Raw genomic sequence first — 23,258 nt, forward strand, 5'->3', positions numbered from 1 at the left:
AGCAAGAGGGGAGAGGTGACAAAAAAGGCTCCCATTCATTCATTCATTCATTCATTCATTCATTCATTCATTCATTCATTCAGAGATACTCTTATCAAGTGCCACACTAGGAGGTACTGGGGATAACAGTAATCAAAGAAGAAGATGGGGGCTTGGGCAGAAGTTGGTGGGAAAAGGCATCTCTGAAGACATGACCATTGTACAGGCAAGAACATCCATTCTAAGAATGCTAAAGCCAGGCTTTTATTCAAATTTCCGAACTTGACCTACATTGTTCTGTATGTTGTATGTGTTGTGTCCATCTTTGCCCTTTCATCTGTAATTTGTAAGCCTGAGGTCAGAGCTCATGCCAGTGAAGAGTGTCCGCCGGGTGTGGCGGGGATCAGGGTGCTGGTTAAAGGGGAAGTAGTCTTGAGCACAAGTAGTCTTGAGCACAGCTCTCCTCTTTTCATGTGTGTATCTCAGGAGACTGCTGTGTGTGTGGAGAAACCAGCACAGGGGTAACCATGGAGTCATCTGTCCTGGGAGAAGGTGGTGCATTAATTACCTCTGCGGCATTTTCTCATTGTTTGTCCCTCTGCTTCTCTTTCCAAAAGGATAATGAGAACTGACATTTGATGAGTATGGGAGATGCAGTAGGGATGCTTGAATCTTTTAACTGATGAGAATTTAGTACCGTGAAAAAGTGTATAAACACATCCATCTCTTCCGTGCATCCTTTCTGTGTGAAGCCCGGTTATACAGTATGGAACCCAGAGTGCAGAGTTGGGGGTTTCAGGTGGCCTTTGTTTCCTTCAGCTCTGTCATCACTGTCCTTCATATCTGTCTCATCCAGGGAAGACTTTAATATGGGTTCTTAACGATGGCACTCATTTCAGATATTTATCTCCAAAAGGAAAGAGCTTTAATACCTTCTCTGATTATAAAAGTTAATTCAGGTTTTTACAAAAAGAGGAGGAACGCTTTTTTGCACCCTGGAGCTCACACTGAGCTTTAAAAAAGATCCTCAAATTAGAGGTGTCACCCAGAGATACTATCTAATTCTGAGTTTTAGAACGCAGTGGAAAATGCCCTTTCTTCCGTAATAACCCGGTCGGTCACCTCATGCCTCTCTTCTTGAGCTTCCTCATGGCAGATCTGGGCAGTGTCAGCAGTGTGTACTCTGGTGACGCCCGGCATGAGGCAGGGGCAGCAGCAGCGTTTTTCCTTATACACTTGCCTTTCTGTGGATGATGCCCCTCTTGTGCAATGGGGCCCTTACTAGTGAGGTTCTGAAAAGCACAGAAAGCCAGGATTCTGGCGCTTGGCTTCATTGTTTAGCACCTACAATCCTGCTGCGAAAACATTTGTCTCTGCAGAGCTGCTCCCACCTTTTAGCTGCACGGCTCCCGTGATATTTGTCAATACAGAAATGGAGGGGACAGGGCCGGAGAACCAGTGTGCACTGAGGTGCTGTGCTTGACGCCATAAATCTCTTTACCACCCTATGAGATAAGAGGTGGTATTTTCATTTTGCTGATGTGGACACTGATATCTTAGAGGTTTGTCGTCCACCCAAGATCATGGAGTTGGACACCGTGTCTTGTGACGACAAAGTTCATGTTCATGATCTTTTCACTATTTGCACCTAAAACTTCACAAGCCATTTACCTGGGGCCAGGGCCACCTTTTCATACATCACTCCCGGCAAGTACAGATGCTGATTTATAGGGCCTGACTCCTTTGATGACTTGTTTAGAACCTTCAGCCATTCCAAGAGTTGGGAATGGACCTGACCTCATAGAAAAAGCAAAGTTAAGCTCCATGCCTCTATCAGCACATCAGTGGGATGAAGGTTGTTTCTTTTCAACTTAATAAAAAAGAGACTTAGCATAATATTCAGCTAAACAATTCAGGTCAATTCAACACATGGTAACTCTCCAGTTTAGATGGAAACTCTTGGAACTCTGATGCAAAGATGACCAAGCAGAGGATTGGTCTCTTTCATTTACTGTCATTTCACATTGAGGTTAATAATTAGAATGGAAACTTTTGTTGTTGTTTTGTGTATGTGTTTTCTTTTAACAAAATGCTTTTCTAAATACTTATGCTATTTTAAATTGCTATAGTTTCAGGGATTGGTGAACTACAGCACATGTCATATCCAGCCCACCATTAGTTTTTGTAAATAAAGTTTTAATTAGAACACAACTATACTTGTTTGTATTGTCTAGGGCTGCTTTCAAGTTTCAACAGCAGAGCTGAGTTTTGCCAGAGATCATACGGTTCTCAAAGTCTAAAATATTTACTGTTGCACTTTGTGGAAAAGTTTGCTGACCTCTTTTTTTTTTAAGGTACCATAGTTTTAAAGAAAAGAAATAAACTTGCTAGCCCCAGAGAAAACTTTCCTAGCATCTGCTTGGAAATAACAGGCCAGGAAGAAGCATACACACCATGGCCAACATTGAGTGCATTCACATGTAGACTAGATGGCCATGCCCTAGAAACATAATTCCAGTGAATAATGACGCACCTCCACGCCATTACATTTCCTGTTAACCACAGTAGAAGCAACACTAACTGGCTGGGTGACCTTGAACTGGACAGCAACCTTTCTACATGACATTCCTCATCAATCAAATCAAACACTTAAAAAATTATCTATATCCCACATAATAGTATGTGCATATATAAAGTATACATAAATAGATGTTATTTAAATGTGTGTTTTATATATATATATATATATATATATATATATATATATATATATATATATATATAGTTTAAACAGGAATGATAAATACCAAATCAAGTAACAAAATAAAACGAAGACCCATTTTTTTTCACCATCTAGTTTAGAAACCAGAACGTTGTAAATAGCTCTGAATTTCCTGCTGTGCACCTATCCCATAATATTCCCCTCCCTCCCCGTAACTACCTCAATTTGGTTTAATCATCCTATTGCTTTTCTCTATAGTTGTATTTAATTTTGCCTAAAACTTTTTTTCTAAAGAAAGAACACTTTCAAAGGCCATCAAATTTTGTGTTTCATTGGTGGTACCACATTTTCTTAGTGACAAACTCTTTTTGTTTTAAAACTTTATAAAGGCTATCGGTCCAGCAAACATGGTAACACAGTGGCTGCTCAATAAATTTTCTTGAAATAGTCTGCACTTTTTTCCTTTCTCCTTGGTGGTCAGGTGGGGACAAGAGGCATCAAACTCACTGGCTGGTTCAGACTGGTCTCAATTTCCCCGGCTGGGGTTTTGTGATTGTGTGCTAGGCTCCAAGGCTATTTCTCCAGAGGGAGCCATTGTCTCTGCCATCTTTAGATTTATCAACTCTGCAGTGGGAGGGGATAGTGGTTTAGAACATTACTGACCAGAGCCGGTTTGTGTGAGTTGACTCCATGTTTTCATAGTAAATGAATAAGGTGAAACTGAATTTGTAGGCCTTAAATTTAGCTTCTAGTCAATTTCATTTGAAGGAAAATCTCATTGTATCTATTCTTTGTGTTTTTCTTTTTTCCTTTATTTTGTGGCTGAAAAAAAAAAGTATAAATGCTGGGTTTTAGAAGAAGGAGCTGTTGTTAAGCTTAAACCTTTTCAACTCTGTAATTACTCTATAAAGGCTGTATATTTGCATCAGAAATGCATGTAGTCTTAAGTTATAGTACCTAGTATATGGAGCATTTCTAATGATGGGGTACTTCCAAAAATAAATCAACTCTATAGAAAATGTTAATCAGCTCATCCCCAGGGACCATAGTGAGTATTTCCATTGTACAAATGAGGAAATGGACATGACAGTTAGTGGTTTGCCCAAAGCCACACTGTCATTGGCATTATGAAGATGTAAGCAATGGACCAACACACAAGAAAACAGTCATGTTTTAATGTAAGACACTGTGGACCTTAGTCAAATTGACCTAAATTAAGATACAGGGACTAACAAGCCTTCTGGTGTTTGGCACAATCTACCACGTTCACCACAAAGAGCTGCCTTAACTCCTCAAAGTTACCTGTGGGGTTTTAAATAGGACACGGGTTCTTGAGGAGTCTGCTTGAAATCAAAAGCTCTGTATCTGGCTAAACATTGTTATAAAAACTGACAAGTAACTGGTTTAAGTATATTTTCACTGCCAAAGAAAATTGTGTGCGAAGTACAATAATGTCTCGATTTGTGGCATTCTTCTTTTACAGTGGACAAGAAAGCAGCCTCCCCTAGGAACTTCTTTTTTTCGAAAACCATTTTCAGGAGGTTGATTCAGAGTGTGTATGCAGGCTTTGAAATCATCTGCCTGATTATAATTTATGGTAGAGGGAGGATTTATATCGAAGAACCACAGAGTCCTCCATTTTCAAAGAAACTTCTAGAATTGCTCTTTTCTTAGGCAAAAATTGATAGCTCAATTTATAAATTTTTCCCTCAACAACTGATTGGAACAAAAAAAATTTTTTTTTCTTAGTTAACCTCTAGTTAATTGAAAAATTCAATTAACTGTAATAGAAATGTCCTCTTTATTCCCCTCTTTTCCTTTCTTCACTGAGCTTCACTTGGTAACATGGCCCCATTTTGTTTATTGAGTAGTAAATATTAAGACATTGTCCAGTATAATAACTCTGTTATCAGGGCCTGTGAGTGTGGCCTCACTGGAAGAAGATATGGTATTGACTCAGAGGCCTCACCTGTCTGTTGTGGTAAATGACCATTGCCCTTATCATGAGGTTACATACACACCCCATGTATATAAATTTGGGCAAGGCCAATGTGTAATTATAGAGAGAAGATGCAGTAAAGAGGAAGACATTTCAAAGCATGCTACTCAGTGAAAGCTGCCCCTCACAGAGGATCAGTCCCGGGTGCCTTTCCTGAGTTTGCAGAGTCCGAGACTTGATTTCAGTGTTTCACCCTGTATTCATTAGATTTGGGGACTGCAGACCCACGCTGAGTTTACAAGTGACTGATAAGCCAGACAATGCATAACATTATCCAGTAAACTGGGCTCAACACCCAACCCATTGTGATATTAGGCAAATTGCTAACTTTTCTAAGTTTTTTCTTACCTGTGCAATTGGAATGTTAATGCTTTATAAAGATGTTCAATGAGCGAATGCCTTAACATAATGCCTGGAATATAATAGCTATTGTTATTATAGTGTCATTTTTTGCTGTTGTCTTCATTATAACTGCTAGTCAATTTAAGAGACTGAATAATAGATCAGAAAATTGCTTCTTGAGCATAAATTAGAGTACAAGAAGTCAGAAGTACTTAAAGGAATGCCTCCATCCGGCTGAAATAGCTGGGTACTGTGTCAGCTGACATAATAGACACCCTTGCCAGAATCTGAACACCCTTTACCCACCCAGACAGTGCTGGATAAACTCCATTGCAGTTTTAACTTGTGGCTTATCTTTTTCTAGATTTCATGAAGTCACCACTTTTTAAATCTGGGAGCCTCTGATTTATTTCTTTCCAGTTGTTTTTAGCAGAATGATTCCTTTGTTTGGGTTTGGCTTCCAAAACATCTTTTAAGGGTGATTTACTATACTTTCAGGATTGCTGCTGCTTCTAGTTCCACATTCAGGAAGTGAAATTCGCAGGAGGGTCCCTAACTCGTCCGCAGGATGGGCCACCTGTGCTAAGTGCTTACAGAAGGCAGTGCATTCCCCCCCGACGTATAACAATCAGCATGCTTTTTTTAGTTCATTGAAACAGAGCGGCCTTAGATAAAATCTTCTCTCACATGCATGTATTTTTTGTCTCCCCCTTTGGTCTCTGGAATAGGTATTGACATCCTGAAGCTGGTCGCAGCACAAGTGGGAAGCCAGTGGAAGGATATCTATCAGTTTCTGTGCAATGCCAGTGAGAGGGAAGTCGCCGCCTTCTCCAACGGGTACACAGCGGACCATGAGCGAGCCTACGCGGCTCTGCAGCACTGGACCATCCGGGGGCCCGAGGCCAGCCTCGCACAGCTCATTAGCGCCCTGCGCCAGCACCGGCGCAATGATGTAGTGGAGAAGATTCGTGGACTGATGGAAGATACGGCCCAGGTAACGTAGTTCAGGTCGTCTGTCTTTCCCGCTAACTTTTTGGTTCCTGTGCTTTCAGATTTTACCAGGTATATGTAATAAGGAAAAGTAACTGGTATTTGGTGTGCGCGCGCGCTCACACACACACACACACACACACACACACACACACACACACAGCCTTCAGGGTGGTAGTTCTCAGTGGCTGTCCATAGAATTATGTAGACAACTTTAAAATGATTCTGATACTTGGACCCCCACTGTAGAACAGTCAAATCAAGATTAAGAATCTATTTGTTTATTTGTTTGTTTATTTTCCTATGCCCTTTCCCCTCTAGAGGATTGTTTTCTGTGATGTGACTTAGGAAGGCTCCATTTTACCCCCTGAGCATGCTGACGGTGCAGTCAGCAGTTAGTAACAGGATTTGTCCTCCCCTGTGGGCTTGTTCAATCCCTACATCAGGTTGGAAGTGAGGGGACCCAGGCCTGTGATTTATTTATAGTCTCTGGTCAATGAGCCATGGCTTTGGAGCCAGACAGTACCGGATTTGTATCCTGGCTTGGACACTTACTAGCTAGGCGATCAAGGGTAAGTTACTTCAACTTTTTCTGCTTGTTATCTCATTTGTAAGCGAACTTTATTTCACAGGGTTAATTAAGACTAGAAATAAAGTATACAAAATGCCTGACACATTGAAAGTGTTCTACAATGGTAGTTATATCTATGATGTAACTCATTATTTCAGCCTTTTCTTAATCATAATATGCTTCCCTGAAAGATCATGAATTAAGTATAAATTTGGGTATTGAATGATATTTCTCACAGACTGTGATTAAAGTTCTGGAACATACTCCCAAAGTAAAAAAAAAAACAAACAAACAAAAGAACTGCCACAGAGACTTGATAAAACCTCTTAAAATTTCAAAGACCATTCTGCCTGTGTTGTTTTCCAGTAATCCAAATTCATTACCTGAATGAGCTAGGACAAAAGTTTTCTTTTATCAGCTCTAATTCACTATTTTTCTGCACCAAATTTTGTATAGCAAGGGACTCAATTTTATATATTTGAAGTCCAAATGCTATTGTCTTTTCATACCAACAATATATAGTGTTTTTTCACTGTTGAAGTAAATACTCATCAGCTGGATATTTTATGTAAGTGATTGGATAAAAATTGATAGGTGCTAATTGACTCTGAAGGTGGCCTTTAAAACTCTTTGGCATATTTGTGACTTCTTTGAAATGTGAAATTTCAGAAAAAGTATTTGCTAGTAGATGCAGTGGTAAACGTTGAAAGGCACACACCAGTGTCTTGTGACTTTGTGAGAAACGAGCTGACTAATTATGATTCACAACTAAGACTAGGCTTTAAGTACCTTATTTCCCCGAAAATAAGACCTAGCCGGACAATCAACTCTAATGCATCTTTTGGAGCAAAAATTAATATAAGACCTGGTCTTATTTTACTATAAGGCCCGGTATAATATAATAAAATATAATATAATACCGGGTCTTGTATTAATTTTTGCTCCAAAAGATGCATTAGAGTTGATTGTCCGGCTAGGTCTTATTTTCGGGGAAACTCAGTAGCTGGATTTGGGGAAAGGAAAGGGAAATATTTAACTTCCAATTAAATAAAATAGCTGCAGTTCGAATAAAGGGAGTTCCTGTGCTTCCTTGGAGTTTTGGCTTTAAGGAAGGGACTGGTTGGGCGAGCAGCAGACTTGAAGAAGGATTTGGATACTTGAGAGTAAGTCACTAGATCTCTTTGGTGGTGCCTACAAGAAAGACGAAATTGGTTTGGATTTTGTTAAATGCAATTTAAGTAGACAGAAAGATTATCATCATAATGTATTGTTAAGGAAAAAGAAAGTTACTGAACTGTGTGTTTTTCATTAGGAAAAGCAAATGTAAACATGGGAAAATATAAACATAGGAAAATGAAAAAGCATAAGTGTTGAGGTTATGCTATTAAGTCTCGATGGTAGAATTAGAAGTGATTTTCTTTTTTTTAAAATCATTTTCTATAATAAAAACATTACTTTTGTGATTTTCAATATTTTTCAAAATGACAAACCTGAAGGGCGTAAGAGAACGGATAGGTAAGGCTTTGTTTTATTGTGATAAATTGAGAGAGGGAACCAGCCTCATTTTAACTTAGGGAGAGCAGACAGTAATTTATGTGACAAGCTATTCTTCCTTATTAGGACTAAATGAGGTTCGTGGTGTTGTGTCAGATTTGCCAAAAACTCACCAAAATTACTTCATTATTGGTTTCTGCAAATCCATCTTATTTCACTGTGTACACTCCGCAATCACTTAGAATTTAGACCCTGTTTTTGGAGTACTTTTCTGGGGGGAGATAGTAATGGTGGTAGACTATAACAAATGACTTTTTTATGTTTTTATGATCGTTCTGTTGAGTGCCCTCAGTGTTTATTGAGCACCTACTTTATTCCAGGCACTGTCATAGTTGCTGGGAACAGTGGGCCCAGTCTCCACGGAGGAGACTGCATATCAAGGAGAATGATTCATAACAAAAACCACTGGGTCAATGAATAGGAAAAAACACCTGGTCCCCAAGTGCCAAACTCTCGTACCTTTTAGTTCTTTCCTTGCTCTATCTCCTCTATAATACAAAAAGATTCTAATGTCTAGTTTATGTTATTTAGTTTTTAAGAAACAGTGGCACCAAAGCATCTTACAGCTTTCTCTTTGGAGCTAGTGTAGCTTATGTGTTAGGATGGAGGCCGAGAAGGCAATATAAAGCTTCTTGTTCCGTATTTTAATAATGTCCGTCATTGTCTAGCAACATTCTGAACCCAACTCTGACTCTTAATAGCCAGCGAACATGGATTTCTGGCTGCCAGCTGTTACTAATCACACAGTATGTAACTGTATGTTCATAGTTTATCTCTGAGATTTGTCGATTCAAACAAGAGAATCAGAATGCAGGGGGCATAATTGAGACTCATTCTTCCCATCTTATGATGGATTTGTATTCTTTGTGTATTGTGGTCCTGCTGGGGATTTGAGACTTTGCCCTAGGAGTTAATGGACTCTTAATGTGTAAAAACGACTGTGTGTGTGTGTGTGTTTAAAAAATGGTTAATGTTTTTTCCTATTCATGAGCCTGAGAGCACCTATCTTATGTTCCACTCAAAGGATTAGCCCATGTGCCTTTTACTTACCTCTGTCCAGAACAGCTTGTCCGTTATTAACCATGGTGGCCCATTAGACATTTTAAAAAAATTAATTAAACACATTCAGAGTCTTGACTTTTTGAAAATTTTATGCATTAAAAATTATATAGTAAAATTCACTTTTTGGGGTACTGTTCTTAGTGTTCTTTTTTTTTTAAGACTTATTTTTTTCGAGCAATTTTAAATTTATAACAAAATTGAGGGGGAGGTACAGAGATTTTCCACATATCCCATGCTCCCACACGGGCATTGCCTCCCTCATTATCAATGTCACTCACCAGAATGGCTTATTTCTGATGTCCTTATACTGACGCAATCATAATTATCCAAAGTCCATTGTTTATCTTAGGGTTCACGCTTGGTGTTATGGGTTTGGACAAATGTATAATTACATATATTCATCGTTATAATATCATACAGAATATTTTCACTGCCCTAAAAATCCTCTACACTCTGCTGTTTATCTCTTTCCCCCTCTCCCACCCCTGGCAACCACTTTTTATTGTCTCCAGAGTTTTGCTTTTTCAGCATCTGATATAGTTGGAATCATACAGTATGTAGCCTTTTCAGACTGGCGTCTTTCACTCAACAATATGCATTTAAGTTTCCTCCATGTCTTTTCATGACTTGATAGCTCATTTGTTTTTAGCATTGAATAATATTTCATTGTCTGGATGTACCACAGTTTCTTTATCCATTCACCCACTTGACTCTTGATTTGAGGTATAAGTCATATTTTTCAGTACTCTCTTCTTTGAAATTCAACACCTGAACTGAACCCAGTTTTGTAGAATTCTATCTATTCTTCCCTACCATGAGCATTTGAAGAGGCAGCAAAGCAGTCGGACAGTAGTTGCAAGTTACTAGGACTTGGCCAAAGCTATTTTAAAAATCAAAACAAAACGAAAACCTAATACAACATTCCAAATTGTATGTTAACCCTTTTTCCAGTCTTTTACTTTGATTTTTTTTTTCCTGTAGCTTTATTTAAAGAAGTCTTTTGTAAGTTGCATATATTTAAGGTTTTTAACAAATCTAGTCTGACAATTACCATTTAATTAGGGAATTTCAATGTGGTTATATTTTTAATGTAACTACTCATATTTGGATTTAAATCTACCATCTTATTTGTTTTATATTTGTCCTGTCTGTCCTCTTTTATTCCCCCCTTTCCTTTCTTGCCTTCTTTTGGAGTAATCAGGTATTTTTTTATTATTCCACGTTTCCTCTTCTATTAGCTTTTTAGTTACACATTTTTTACTTTACTCTTAATGGATACCATGGAGCTTATAATACGCACACTTAAATTATGAGAACCGTTTTATAAATGTCCACTTTTTACTGTTTCCAAACAATATAATAGCCTTAGAAGACTTTAGTCCTATTTATTCTTCTATTGCATTATGTGTTTCATTGTCATGAATTTTAACACTACACATTTCTTAACCCCCAAAAGGCATAATTATTATGGTATTATACGGTCAAGATTCACGTAGATTTACCTGCAGATAAATATGTTCTATTGTTCTACATTCCTCCCTGCAGCTGCAGCTTCTACCTGAGATCATTTTTCTTTGGCCTAAAGAATACTTTCTGTCGGTTTCCAGCAATAAACTCTGTTTTTCTTTGTCTGGAAAATGCCCACTAAATCAGTCGCATTATTTGCCCTTGGTTTTTGAAAGATAGCTAGAAAATAGAATTTAAGTTCAATAGTTATTTTCCTTCAGTACTTTTATGCCTGGGTTTACATTTCGCCTGCTTACAGCAAAGGAGATGATGTGATTTTATTTTTAAATCTGTATTACATAACCAGTGATGTGCGCAATATTGTATCATGTACTTTGGGCAATGCAAAGACAAGTGATTAAGACAAAGTGCCGACAAGGAAGCTTACAGTTGAATGGGAGAAAATACATAATTTAAGGGGTGGGGGGGCGTGCTGGGTGTACAACTAACTAATCAGTCTTTAAGGCTCCAAATCGGAACAGCAGTGCAGAGTTGTGTGCCAGGTTAAATTCATGTCCTGGCATCATCTCACTTTGGTGACGTTATGGCCTCTCTGCCTCAGTTTTTTTGGTGACGTTATGGCCTCTCTGCCTCAGTTTTTTTCCTGAGAAAGTGGGAACACCATGAGTGCGCCTGCCCTGTGAGCTGTTGTGAGAATTATGTAGGACCCACGGTCAGCATTTAGAGAATGTGGCCTATTAATAGTTGCAATTATTCTCATGCTCTGGAGGCAAGAGAGATGGAAGAATGTTCCTAACTAGCTCCACCTCACACACATAATAGATCCTTTAAATCCTGAACACCGAGGGTTACTTAGTGTCAGGTGGAGAGGTGCTCCCAGTTCCAAGACTGCTTAAAGAAGACGGTGGAACTCAAGGATTGCTATCTGGGTTTAGTGCCCAAGAATTGGAAATTCCAGCTAGTTGTAAATATTTATTCCTTACTGCCTGAGCAAATGTTCCTAGGCTGGCAGGGATGTTTTCTCTAGTGAAGAAACAGGTGATGGTATGTATGAAGATAACAGCCTGCTGCTGTCAGAAAAAGGGAAACAAAATTGAAGAACTGAATTTCTAGGTTTTCTTTTGTATGTGTGTTTTCCCCATTTCTTTTAAGGACTTCCTATATTTAGATAGGCTTAAACAGTGCAATTCCCCCCCCCCCCCCCCCCCCCCCGTCCCCTCTTGAAGGGGTGGACTTGATTTTCTCTATAGGAAACCTTGGCCAAACAATTTTGTTAATTCAGATTTTTCTGTTTAAAATGGGATTTCAATTAAATTGAGGTAAATAGCATGTTAAACTGTAAGATATAAAAAAGTGAGGTATTAATGTGATGTTTAGTGGCTAGGTTCAGGAGTAATTGTGATTTGAATTCCAGCATTCTTTTATTGTTTCATTTTGAAAAAGGGAGGAAAAGGAATTTTATGTACATTTAAAAATGATAATATTAAAAGCAACTATAATTTAAAATAATATTAAGTGTTACTTTAGCTGTCTACGTTGACCAGAGATTTACAAATATAAAGAACTCCGGTGCAGGGGAGTTGGGTATTTTATCCTTCTTCCCCTCCTTCCATAAGATTAGATAGATTAAAACTACACTGTAAGTTAAACAACTAGTGGAACTGAAGCCAATATTGTCATTGTTGTTGACTTGTGTGTACTAGAATGATTCTTTGTTAGGGGATCTTAATCCTTTCCAGAAACCATGAAGAACTCTGGGATAGAGTTCTCTCTCGTTCTCTCTCTCTCTCTCTCTCTTTCTCTTTCACTCACTCACTCTTTCTCTTGACTACAGTAGACTCTGTGTTGGAGACTGGGTGGCTTTGCTCAGTATAATCAACTAGGAGATTCTTCACAGTGAGAAGAGCATTGGGCATTCTCTTTGGGCGAGGACAAAACCACTGCTTCTGCTGCTGAGGGAACTACAGTTAACTGATGTTTTGCTTACCAGCTGCAGGATGCAGCTGTCCTTATCTATGGTCTGACTGAGACTAGCTAGTTTCAGAAATTTAATATAGTGAGGTCGAATTGAAGCAAATACCAGCTGTACATTTAACTGTTGGCTTTTTGACCATTCAAATTTGTCTTTGACTTTAATTTGCCAGTTGGTCATCTCTGAGAAAATAGGGATTCTTGTCCTAAGGGCTTCAGATGTTAGCTAAACTTGAATGTATCTAGCCCTTGCCCTCTGTTGCATTACCACATAAATAGAGGGTCATTTAAGGTCAAGTTAGGTAATTTGGAGGGTGTGGTTGCAGGCTCTGGGGTACTTCTGGGATGGTGAGGAGGAGACATTGTAAAAAGATTGTAGTCCACACAATAGGCCCAGGTACATTTTAGGATGCTTGTGTTTAAGGTGGTCATTGTGTACAAAGAAACGATGTCTATGAATAAGCCTTTAGACTTTTAATGACCTTCAGGCTGTTCTACTTATTATAGTTTAAGGTTTCAGTTAGTCAACAACTTTTTGTCACACACCAGCTGTGTGCCTGGTATTATGTAAAGAAGAAAAATGGCCCCTGCCTTTCATAGCTCACTCACTGAGATGGAGACACTTATGCAAATAATTGCACGTCAGTGGGATAATAGAAGTGTGCATGAGGAATTACAAGATAGTATCAGAAGGCAGGGATACCTGAACCTCCAAAATATACATACGAAACAAGAGCAGATACATACTTGTCGATTTGAAAGTTGTTAAAAACAAAAACAGACTGTAGTTTCTTTCAAGAATGTATTTTGGGGGGCGGCTGGATGGCTTAGTTGGTTAGAGCGCGGGCTCTCAACAAGGTTGCTCGTTCAATTGCCATCATGGGATGGTGGGCTGCGCCCCCTGCAACTAAAGATTGAAAACGGCGACTGGACTTGGAGCTGAGCTGCTCCCTCCACAACTAGATTGAAGGACAATGACTTGGAGCTGATGGGTCCTGGAGAAACACACTGTTCCCCAATTAAAAAAAAAAAAAAAAAGACTATTTTGGTCTTCTCCAAGACTTTCCCATCTGGTTTCTGCCCAGGGAGCCCCACCTGCTTTTTCACACTAAGGGATTCTCAAATCTTTGACTCTGCAAAGAAGTTCTGATTTACTTAGAACCTTGTTTTGTTTTGCTCAGTAGCAAAACAAAAGGTTATCAGAAACTTTTCAATGTTCTGCAGTAGTAAACAAAGTACAGGAATAAGGTTGTAATGTGCCACTGACGTCAAGTGCTGGAATTTGAACTTTGAATCTCCAAGAACCAATAGAAGGGACTGACAAATTGAACAATTTGATTTTGTTCTTCTGGATTGGGTTTGAATCTGCTTTTGCCACCCATTGTGTGTCCTTGGGCAAGTTCCTTTACGTCTCCAAGCCTCAGTTTCTTCATAGTTGCCTTGTAAGGGTCTGGTGAGGACTAGAGATGGTGAGTATATATACTAGAGCTAGTGCAATGCCAGCCCTGCACTTGACAGATAGTAGGGGGCTCAGTAAACCTTAGCTACTATTTTCTATGTTAGAATTTGAATTCCACTTTTGCCTTTTTTGACTCAAGAGCAAATAATACCAGTCTACTTTCAATAAATGCACATTAAAGAGAAAGGGAAGCAGCGTTTGCTGAGTGTTGTGTCCCAAACATTTACCGGGTGCTTTACATCTGTGCTTACCTCACAAGCTTCATGGTCCTGCAGAGGTATATGTCGGTAGTAGAGTTGAGATATATTTCTATGTTTTGTTGAATGCTGTGTCAGTTGTAAGATGTACCAGTATTATATATACCACTAAGAAAGAAAGAAAAACAATACCAATTATAGTTGTAAGATCATCCCTATTTCAGAGATGTTAAAATGTAAAAAATATGCATCATAGAATTAATGAAATATGGCAGTTGAGCTTGAGGTATACAGGTTATAAAAAGAAAAATCTGGGAAATAGATTCGATCGTCTTGCTGTCCCTCCCCAACACACACATACACACATGATTTTTTTTTCTTTTCTTTTTTTGGGTAGCCTTTGAGGATGAGATGGTTTAACACAAGCAATTTATTTAGCAAATATTAATGGAACACCCATTGTGTTTTGAGCCCTGTAATTGGCACTGGCACTAGAGGTACTCAGCGAAGCACACATGCACAGAAAACAAAACATAAAAACAGAGAACTATCCCTCCAGATGCTGACAGTTTCATAGGAGGGATAGGTAGGTTAGCCAAGCTTTAGAATATATTCTGTGAAACTGCTATATAGAGGAGGTGAGGTGATATTTTATTTTTTTCCTGAGACATGGTGTCTCAACATTCAGAAAAGCCTGAGTCTATTAGTGGATAACATTTTCCAGCTCTTTAATCCACACCCTTACTGGCTTTCTCAAAAAGTGCATTAGGGGGAAATCAGAATCAATATTGTAAAAAGAAGCTTATTTTCTCCATCAATTACCAGTGCTGAAGATCACATTTTCTTTTCTTTTAAGCCAAAACTCATATCTGGATAAAGCTTAGTAGCTTCCAGTTTTGTCCACGCTTCTCCATCCTATGTTTGTGAGATTGTCTCTTGATCTGTTATAACCAAAGTGCCAGTAGTGGGTACACTCATTGAAGAGGAATTGCATCACGGTTAGAAGTAGGTTTTGTTATACACCAGTTAGTTTCAACATTTTAATTGCTTATTCCTCACTATTTTCTTGAGAGAGACAGCTGTTACTCATGATTTTCCCATTAAAAAATTGTCACAGAGGCAACTTTGAGTTCTCCACATTTGGGCTGAGTCAGGGGATAGGCTAGAATGACCAACCTAAGAATGGCTTATCGCCCCCAAAAAAGGAAACTAGAGGAAAAAAAAGGAAACTTTTTGTGTGTGTTTATAATCACAAAACTTGGTAAGGCTCTTCTGAGAATAATATAAAACACAGAAATCATACAAGAAAGATTTAACTGCTTAGCAGTAAATATACAAGTCAGAAAACATGCAAATCTAAAGACAAAATAATAACGGAGAAGTTGTTTGCAACATAGGATATTTTGTTAAAAAATGAAGAGCTTTTACAAATGAATTAAGAGACCAACAACCCAAAAAGAAAAATGGGCAGTCTGTGAATAAGACAGTTCACAGAAAAAGAAAGGCTCTTAAAGGTATACAGATTTTTTAACTTGATGCAGAATAAGGAAAATTCAAAGTGAAACCTACACTGAGATACAATTTTTACCTCTCAGATGGCAAAGAGGGAAAGGTATGACACCATTCTTGTGTTGTGAGGGAACAGAAAGAACAGCATCGACTGCTAATGGGTGTGTACAGTAAGCGCAGTCCCCATGGAGGCCACCTGGCGTTATCTACCAAAGTACATGTCAGTTGACCACTTGACATTCCACTTCTAGGAATATGTCCATGTATTCCCACATATGTCCCACATATGTGCAGAATGATGCAAGTGCAAGTATTCATTATAGCATTATTTGTAATAACAAAAGAGTGGAAGCAACACAATACCCTTCAGTAGAAGATTGGTTTTGTAAGCCATAGGACATCCATACAGTGGAACAGTATGAACTTGTCAAAAACAGTGAGTCAGCTCTTTATATGCTAACCTCAGAACTGTTTTAAATGGAAAAAGACAAATGTAGAGTAGTGAGTATACTGTGCCACAATCTTGGAAAAAAAATTGTAAAAAACAAAAAAAGAAGAGCTGGGGTGGGGTAGACTATGTGTACCTATTTATTGGTGTAAGGGCAGACTGTCTTTGGAAGACTGCATAGGGAATTGGTAACAGTAGTTAACACTCTGGTGTGGAACTGAGTTGCTGAGATCTGGAAGCCAGAGGTTGAAGTCAGAGGTTAGTGAGACAGTTATTCTTCACGGTGTCCTCTTTTGTACCTTTGGAATTGTGTACCACATATATTTGAATTCTAATGGCACCAATCCAACTAATCATTCTATTAAAGAACGCTAATTTAATCAAATTTGCCAAATTCAAAACCCTTGAATCACAGATGAGCTTGAGCCTTCTTACGTCAAGGTCATGAGTTTTCCTATGAACTTTCTATCCTCCACAGTGACTTAAGATATGCTTATAAGATCCGTGCAACTTTTTCTCATGGTTAGAGTTGTCCAAAGGATTTTTTGGGGAAAGCCTTCCTAATACTATGTTTCATTGAGTGACATTTAGCGAAACCCAAGTCATTTCTAGCAGTGTTATCTCCTCATGTAAGGCTCAATAGTACATTTAAATGTGAGTGGGCTCCGGCTCTGAACCAAGGGAGCCCACGTACTAATCCGCACTTCCTTTGTTGAGAAAGCCAGGGAGTGAGTCAGCTCAGGGCTGTAAATTAGTGTTGATGTCAGCGGCCTGGACAGTTTGCAGACACATGCCCCAGCAGCTGGGCAGGGCACAGTCTCCCTTCCTCCTCCCTCCGGAGCCAGCTGGTTCTTACCAGCTTTGGCAGCTTTGTGCAGCTCTACTTGTTGTGACTTCCTGTGGTTTTTCCCCAGGCATCCAGAGAAGAATTCTCTTGCTTAGGGCAAGGGTTGGCCACCCACACCTTGACTTAAATGTGAGTGGATTTGTAGCCTTTGGGATTCTGTTTTGAAATCCTCTTACAAATGATCAGAATTAGCAGAGGACATATATACACAAGAATATAGCCACTGCCTTGATTAGGGCCTAGGGTACTGAAGGGAGAAACACGCCATGGCCAGCTAACCTAGGCTCAAGTTTAAATGTAGTCTTAAGTGTTAAGGTTGCAGTTGAAACAAAATCCTTTCATTATCCTATGCTTGGACAGATCTAGGGTAGGTAAGAGGTTTTTTTTGTTTTTTTGAAATCCCCAGTGGTTTTGGCATTTTTCAATCAAGTGAATTCTGTGAGCCTCCTGAGTGTTGTGGCTGCTTGCTGGCAGGTTGTGAAAGAAATCATGAGGCAGGTAGAAATTAAGAAGGAAGATTTGTTCAAGTATTAGGTAGAGGTTAGAAAATGTAAGAGGAGCAGGGTGGGAGGGGGTCCACAGTTCCTACAGAAAAAGCTCATCACTAGCTTGGATTAACTGCCTTCAGCCACGTATCTGTTTTAACAACAACAGAAGACAAGACATGGTCTGGAGCAAGACAAGGATCTGAGTCAACAGGTCTCCACCCATTTTACTAGGAGGGCAGGCTCTCCTGTGGAAGAGCATGCCCCAATTTTCCCGCCAAAGCAACATGTAATTCCCTGACTCCACCCAGCAAACTTTAAGTCCTTGGGACAAGGGCTCTCTGGACCTTACTCCTTGCTCTCTCCACCTTTCTCTCTCTCTCCTCCCCCACCCCCTCAGCTAGGCCCGTTCTCTTCCCTGAGAACTATCACTAATCAACCCTGCTTGCATATTAATCAGCTTGCTGACCTTTGGTTCTTCACTGCGTCTGCAAGAAGAACCGGGACTCCAGTAACAAAAGTGAGAGGAGGGTCGGCTGGGCAGAATCTATTAGAGACTACAGCCCTGAGTTTTTGTTTGATCTGAAGTTTTATATTTTCTAACCAGATGTAAATGGCTTCGGCCTGTACGTAATGAAATCTATCACGTTCAACTTGGTCCGTTGGAGTGCGGGAAGGAAGGTGTGGTTAAACTGGTTAGGGCAACCTTGGTATATGTTTTGTAAATTTAAGTTGGAGCCAAGAGTGGATCCTATACAGATGTAAAAACCTCTCCCATGTTACCATGCCAGGCTTGCAAGGCCGAAAGAAACAGAAACATTGAAACTCGTATGCACAATAAATGTATAGTAAACAGAGTCAGGTTTGGTGAAAGGAGGACAAGAAAAAAAAAAAAAAGCTTGCAAAAAGTCCCAAGCTAAATTACACTTCTTAAATGAAATTCTACCAGAAGTCCAAATCTCAAAAAGAGAAGATTTAGTACCACCATTACAATCTACCCTGTCTTGTCACTGAGTGTGAGTGAGTTCGTTCTACAGGCCCTGCTGTTGGCTCCCCGCTCACCTGGGCAGTACATGGTGTTCACTCAGCTCTGCAATCTCTGTGGTCTGGCACAGGGGTTTCCGGGGAAGCTGAGCAGGGCATCTTGGCATTGTACTCCTGTCCCTGCTTCCGTCCCATGATCTCTAATGACTCCAGGGAGATCTAGACAGCATAAGGCCAACAGTGTCTACTTGCCAATCGTTGATTTAGATTTGTGTTAGTGCTGTTCCCTACTTATGCAGTGGAAGCCCCTTCTTGCTCCTTTTCTTGTGGTCTGGGCTGGGCAGCAGAAAAAGAAGGAAAGATCCCAAAAGACTAAACAATCAGAAGACTAGGAAAAGTTTGGGGAATTTTTGTCATAAGGCTATTTGGCTCTTAGCCTACCTTTTTAATTTATTTTCCCAAGGTTTAAAAATAAGACTTACACAACAAAGTAAAGTTGAAAGCACAGTACAAGCACCACCCATAAACCTGCCACCTAGATTCAATAATTATTCACATTTTGTCATTTGGCTTTATAGACTATATATGTGAGTGTATATTTCTAGTTCATATTTCTATTTCTAAGACTTGCTCCAAATTTCTTACAACTGATAACCCTTCTTTTAAGAATTAGCATCTTCCCATTTTCTTCTTTACTTTTTTCTTTTTGTTTGCAAAAAAAAAAATTTGCTGAGTAAATTTGGATTATTCTTGCCCAAATCCCTATTCTGGGTTGCATTCAACAAGAATTCACATTCAAAAAAATAATCTAAGTCATTGTTTCCTGCCATCTGGACTTTAAAGAAACCTGCCTATTTTTTCCTTTTTTGTTGGAGGCAGTATATTTGTGTTGTATTTTTTCTTAATTAAATTTATTGGGATGACAATTGTTAGTAAAATTACATAGATTTCAGGTATACAATTCTGTATTACATCATCTATAAATCCCATTTTGTGTTCATCACCCAGAGTCAGTTCTCCTTCCATCACCATATATTTGATCCCCCTTACCTTCATCTCCCACCCCCCACCCTCCACCCCCCTTACCCTCTGGTAACCACTAAACTATTGTCTGTGTTTATGAGTTTCTGTTTCTCATTTGTTTGTCTTGTTCTTTTGTTGTTTTTGGTTTATATACCACATATCAGTGAAAATCACATGGTTCTCTGCTTTTGCTGTCTGACTTATTTCGCTCAGCATTACACTCTCAAGATCCATCCATGTTGTCACAAATGTTCCTATATCATCTTTTCTTACCGCTGAATAGTATTCCATTGTGTATATATACCACAACTTCTTTATCTATTCATCTATCACAGGACATTTTGGTTGTTTCCATGTCTTGGCCACCGTAAACAAAGCTGCAGTGAACATTGGAGCACACATGTCTTTATCTATAAATGTTTTCAGATTTTTTGGGTAGATACCCAGGAGAGGGATTGCTGGGTCATATGGCAATTCTATTCGTAATTTTTTGAGGAACCTCCACACTGCCTTCCATAACGGCTGCACCAATCTGCATTCCCATCAACAGTGGATGAGGGTTCCTTTGTCTCCGCAGCCTCTCCAACACTTGTTACTATTTGTCTTGTTGATGATAGCCATTCTGACTGGGGTGAGGTGATATCTCATTGTGGTTTTTATTTGCATTTCTCTGATGATTAGTGATGTTGAGCATTTTTTCATATGTCTATTTGCCATTTGTATGTCCTCTTTGGAGAAATGTCTCTTCAAGTCCTCTGCCCATTTTTCAATTGGGTTGTTTGTTTTTTTGTTGTTGAGTTGCATGAGTTCCTTGTATATTCTGGACATTAGCCTCTTATCGGAGACATTGTTTGCAAAAATCTTCTCCCATTTTGTTGGTTGCCTCTTTATTTTGTCGATGGTTTCTTGTGCTGTGCAGAAGCTTTTAAGTTTCATATAGTCCCATTCGTTTATTTTAGCTTTTACTTCCATTGCCTTTGGAGTCAAATTCATAAAATGCTCTTTGAACCCAAGGTCCATAAGTTTAGTGCCTATGTTTTCTTCTATGCAGTTTATTGTGTCAGGTCTTATGCTTAAGTCTTTGATCCATTTTGAATTAACTTTGGTACATGATGACAAATAGCAGTCCAGTTTCATTCTTTTGCACATGGCTATCCAATTCTCCTAGCACCATTTATTGAAGAGGCTGTCTTTGCTCCATTGTATGTTTTTAGCTTCTTGGTCAAAAATTATCTGTCCATATTTATGTGGTTTTATTTCTGGGTTCTCAATTCTATTCCTTTGGTCTATGTGTCTGTTTTTCTGCCAATACCATGCTGTTTTGATTATTGTAGCCCTGTGGTTGCGTTGTATTTTTTAAAGGGAGAAATCATGGTATACAGGTATTCTTCGGTATCTGAACATAGGAACTGAATAAGATTCAGATAAATTTTTTGAGATAGAAGTTGATAACCATAATTATCTGAACACTCATTTATATCTGAATTCCTGTAAACATAGGGACCTAGTAGATTCAGATATCAAGAGATACTTATGGCAAGGAGGATAGTACTTATTTTTATCAAAGCCCAACTGCCCATGCCTACATAAACTTATAGGAGGTCAGGAAATCTAATTTGATCTTGATTACATGAACAGCCGGGTTTAAAGCAGGGGAAACAAGTTTGAAACAGCATAATCCCTAAATAATTGTAGTTACATATTTGTGTCAATACCTTTGAGATAAACCTTTAGTGGAAATGGAATTTGTTTTTTTAAATAGTCACTGATCTGTTAGGATCTGAAATATTTAGTTATTGGTTACAGTTAGTGTCTGGAATTTACAGAATCTCCCACCTTGATCTCAGGACAATCGTCCAGCCAGAGTGTAAGCTCTGCTATTGAGCTTACCCTGCTTCTGGCCCCTTCACTCTGGCTGAGGAGCCAGGGTAGGTCCTTTCAGTCAGGTGATTGTTTATATTGAGTTTACAGGATTTGTCAATTTCTCTCAATGCAGTGGGTCCAAAAGTGACATGGCTCAGCAAAGAGGATTATGTGAAACTAGACAGTTCTGATCTTGAATCCTGGCTCAGTGACCTTGGGTTGGTTACTTAAACCTCTTAGAGCCTCACTTTTCTCATCAGTAAAATGGAGCTAATAAGTGCTACCTTAATAGCAAATAGATTACATGTTTCATGCTGGATCATTTAGCACAGTATTAATAATGGCTTATTTCTTAAAGTCCCTTTTTGTTTACAGGATCTTAGTAGCAAGCTGGTCAACTCAGATGGAATAGCAATTAGTTTCATTCAATTTAGCAAATGGGCTTTTAAAAACCATTATTAATGTGATGGAAATTTTCACAAATGTAACAGAATTCTTCCTTCTTTCTAAGTATTAGATGAGGTCTGGAGGCTTTTCACTGTGTACAGAGCTTTCTTTTTGAGTCTGTCAGGCCTAGCTGGCTACAGAGGGGGAAAAAGGGGAGCTTGGGAGAATCCAACTGGGTAATGGAGCCATGGGGTTAAGTTGAACCATTTTAGCAGATTGGCAAGGAGTATCCAGGCTGAGTAATTAATGCTTCATTTCAGGGGGTCACTGAGGCATCAAAGTTGTTAATTAGTTTTATGAAAACAGATTGTGCAACCACAGGGAGATTGTAATTGGGTAGTAATTGAAAAGAACTCAGTGGTAAACTTTAGTTGAATGAACCAGTTGGGTGTAACTTGGAACGAAAAAGGGGAGTTGGGGTAGTGGCTAGGGTGGGGGTCAAGAATGAAATAGCAATAGTGAGACAAACAATAAATAAGACATCATTTGAACAGACACGACCTAGTCTAACCTTCTTTTCATTTAGAAATGAGGAAACAGGTCTGAGGAGGGAAGTGGTTCTTTTAGACCACCACACAGCTAGTTAGTGGTATATTTCCTTTCTTCCCTTGCAATGATATTCCAGGATGCTCATGACTTCGATTTTTAGGAGTTGACTGTGGGGAACATGAAATGCATACTGAAAAAATGGCTTCTGAGGCCAGAGTTCTTTGGCACATCTCTGTTTGCAGAGTATATTCAGGAATGCTGTTAGATCATAGGAGACAAGAAAAGTAATCTCAAAATCTTCTTTCATGTATATGCCATCCTTGCCATGGGTGAAGCTCGGAAGGATTTTCCTTTACTGTTTGTTCATGGTTCTACCATCCCCAGGGGCTAGAAAAACACTTCAACTTTCCACACTGTGTCATCTGTGGAAAGACCAGGCTACAGGGAAGTGATTGGTTTTGGGTTTGATATTAAAGAGGAGACTTATTTCTGAGCTTCAGTTTTTGGTTGTGATTTGGTTGAGAACCCAGAGTGGGCACTTGGGTTCTGGGGTTCTGGTTGAGGTAGGAGTGAGGGGTTGCAAGGACACAGCCGGAAATGGCTCATTCCATTACACAACCCCCGAATATAAGTTTAATCATTGTTCTCACAAACATGCTACAAACCTGTGTAGCCCAGAAACTCACTCATTTCGATCAATAAATATCCTGTTATACTAATCCATTTGGATGGGTCTTCATACTCTGGTTCTGGGAATCAGAAAAGAAAGTAGGCAGGTCAGCAAGCGAGCTAGGTGTGACTCAGATGTTGAGTCAGGTGAACCATTTATCTCTTCTTTTATCAGTTTGGA

At 39.1% G+C, this 23,258-nt stretch overlaps 1 protein-coding gene across 1 annotated transcript in view; it reads left to right on the top strand.

The window, feature by feature from the left end:
• The window catches only part of TNFRSF21 (TNF receptor superfamily member 21), a 67,128-nt gene that overhangs the window by 36,720 nt on the left and 7,150 nt on the right, over positions 1-23,258 (top strand). The window contains exon 4 of the mRNA XM_019734754.3: positions 5,771-6,036. Within this exon, the coding sequence (XP_019590313.3) occupies positions 5,771-6,036 (266 nt within the window). The remainder of the gene's footprint in view (positions 1-5,770; positions 6,037-23,258) is intronic.

The sequence above is a fragment of the Rhinolophus sinicus genome, chromosome 2 (genome assembly GCF_057876585.1).
Source record: "Rhinolophus sinicus isolate RSI-liver-muscle chromosome 2, RSI-T2T, whole genome shotgun sequence".
NCBI lineage: Eukaryota > Metazoa > Chordata > Mammalia > Chiroptera > Rhinolophidae > Rhinolophus > Rhinolophus sinicus.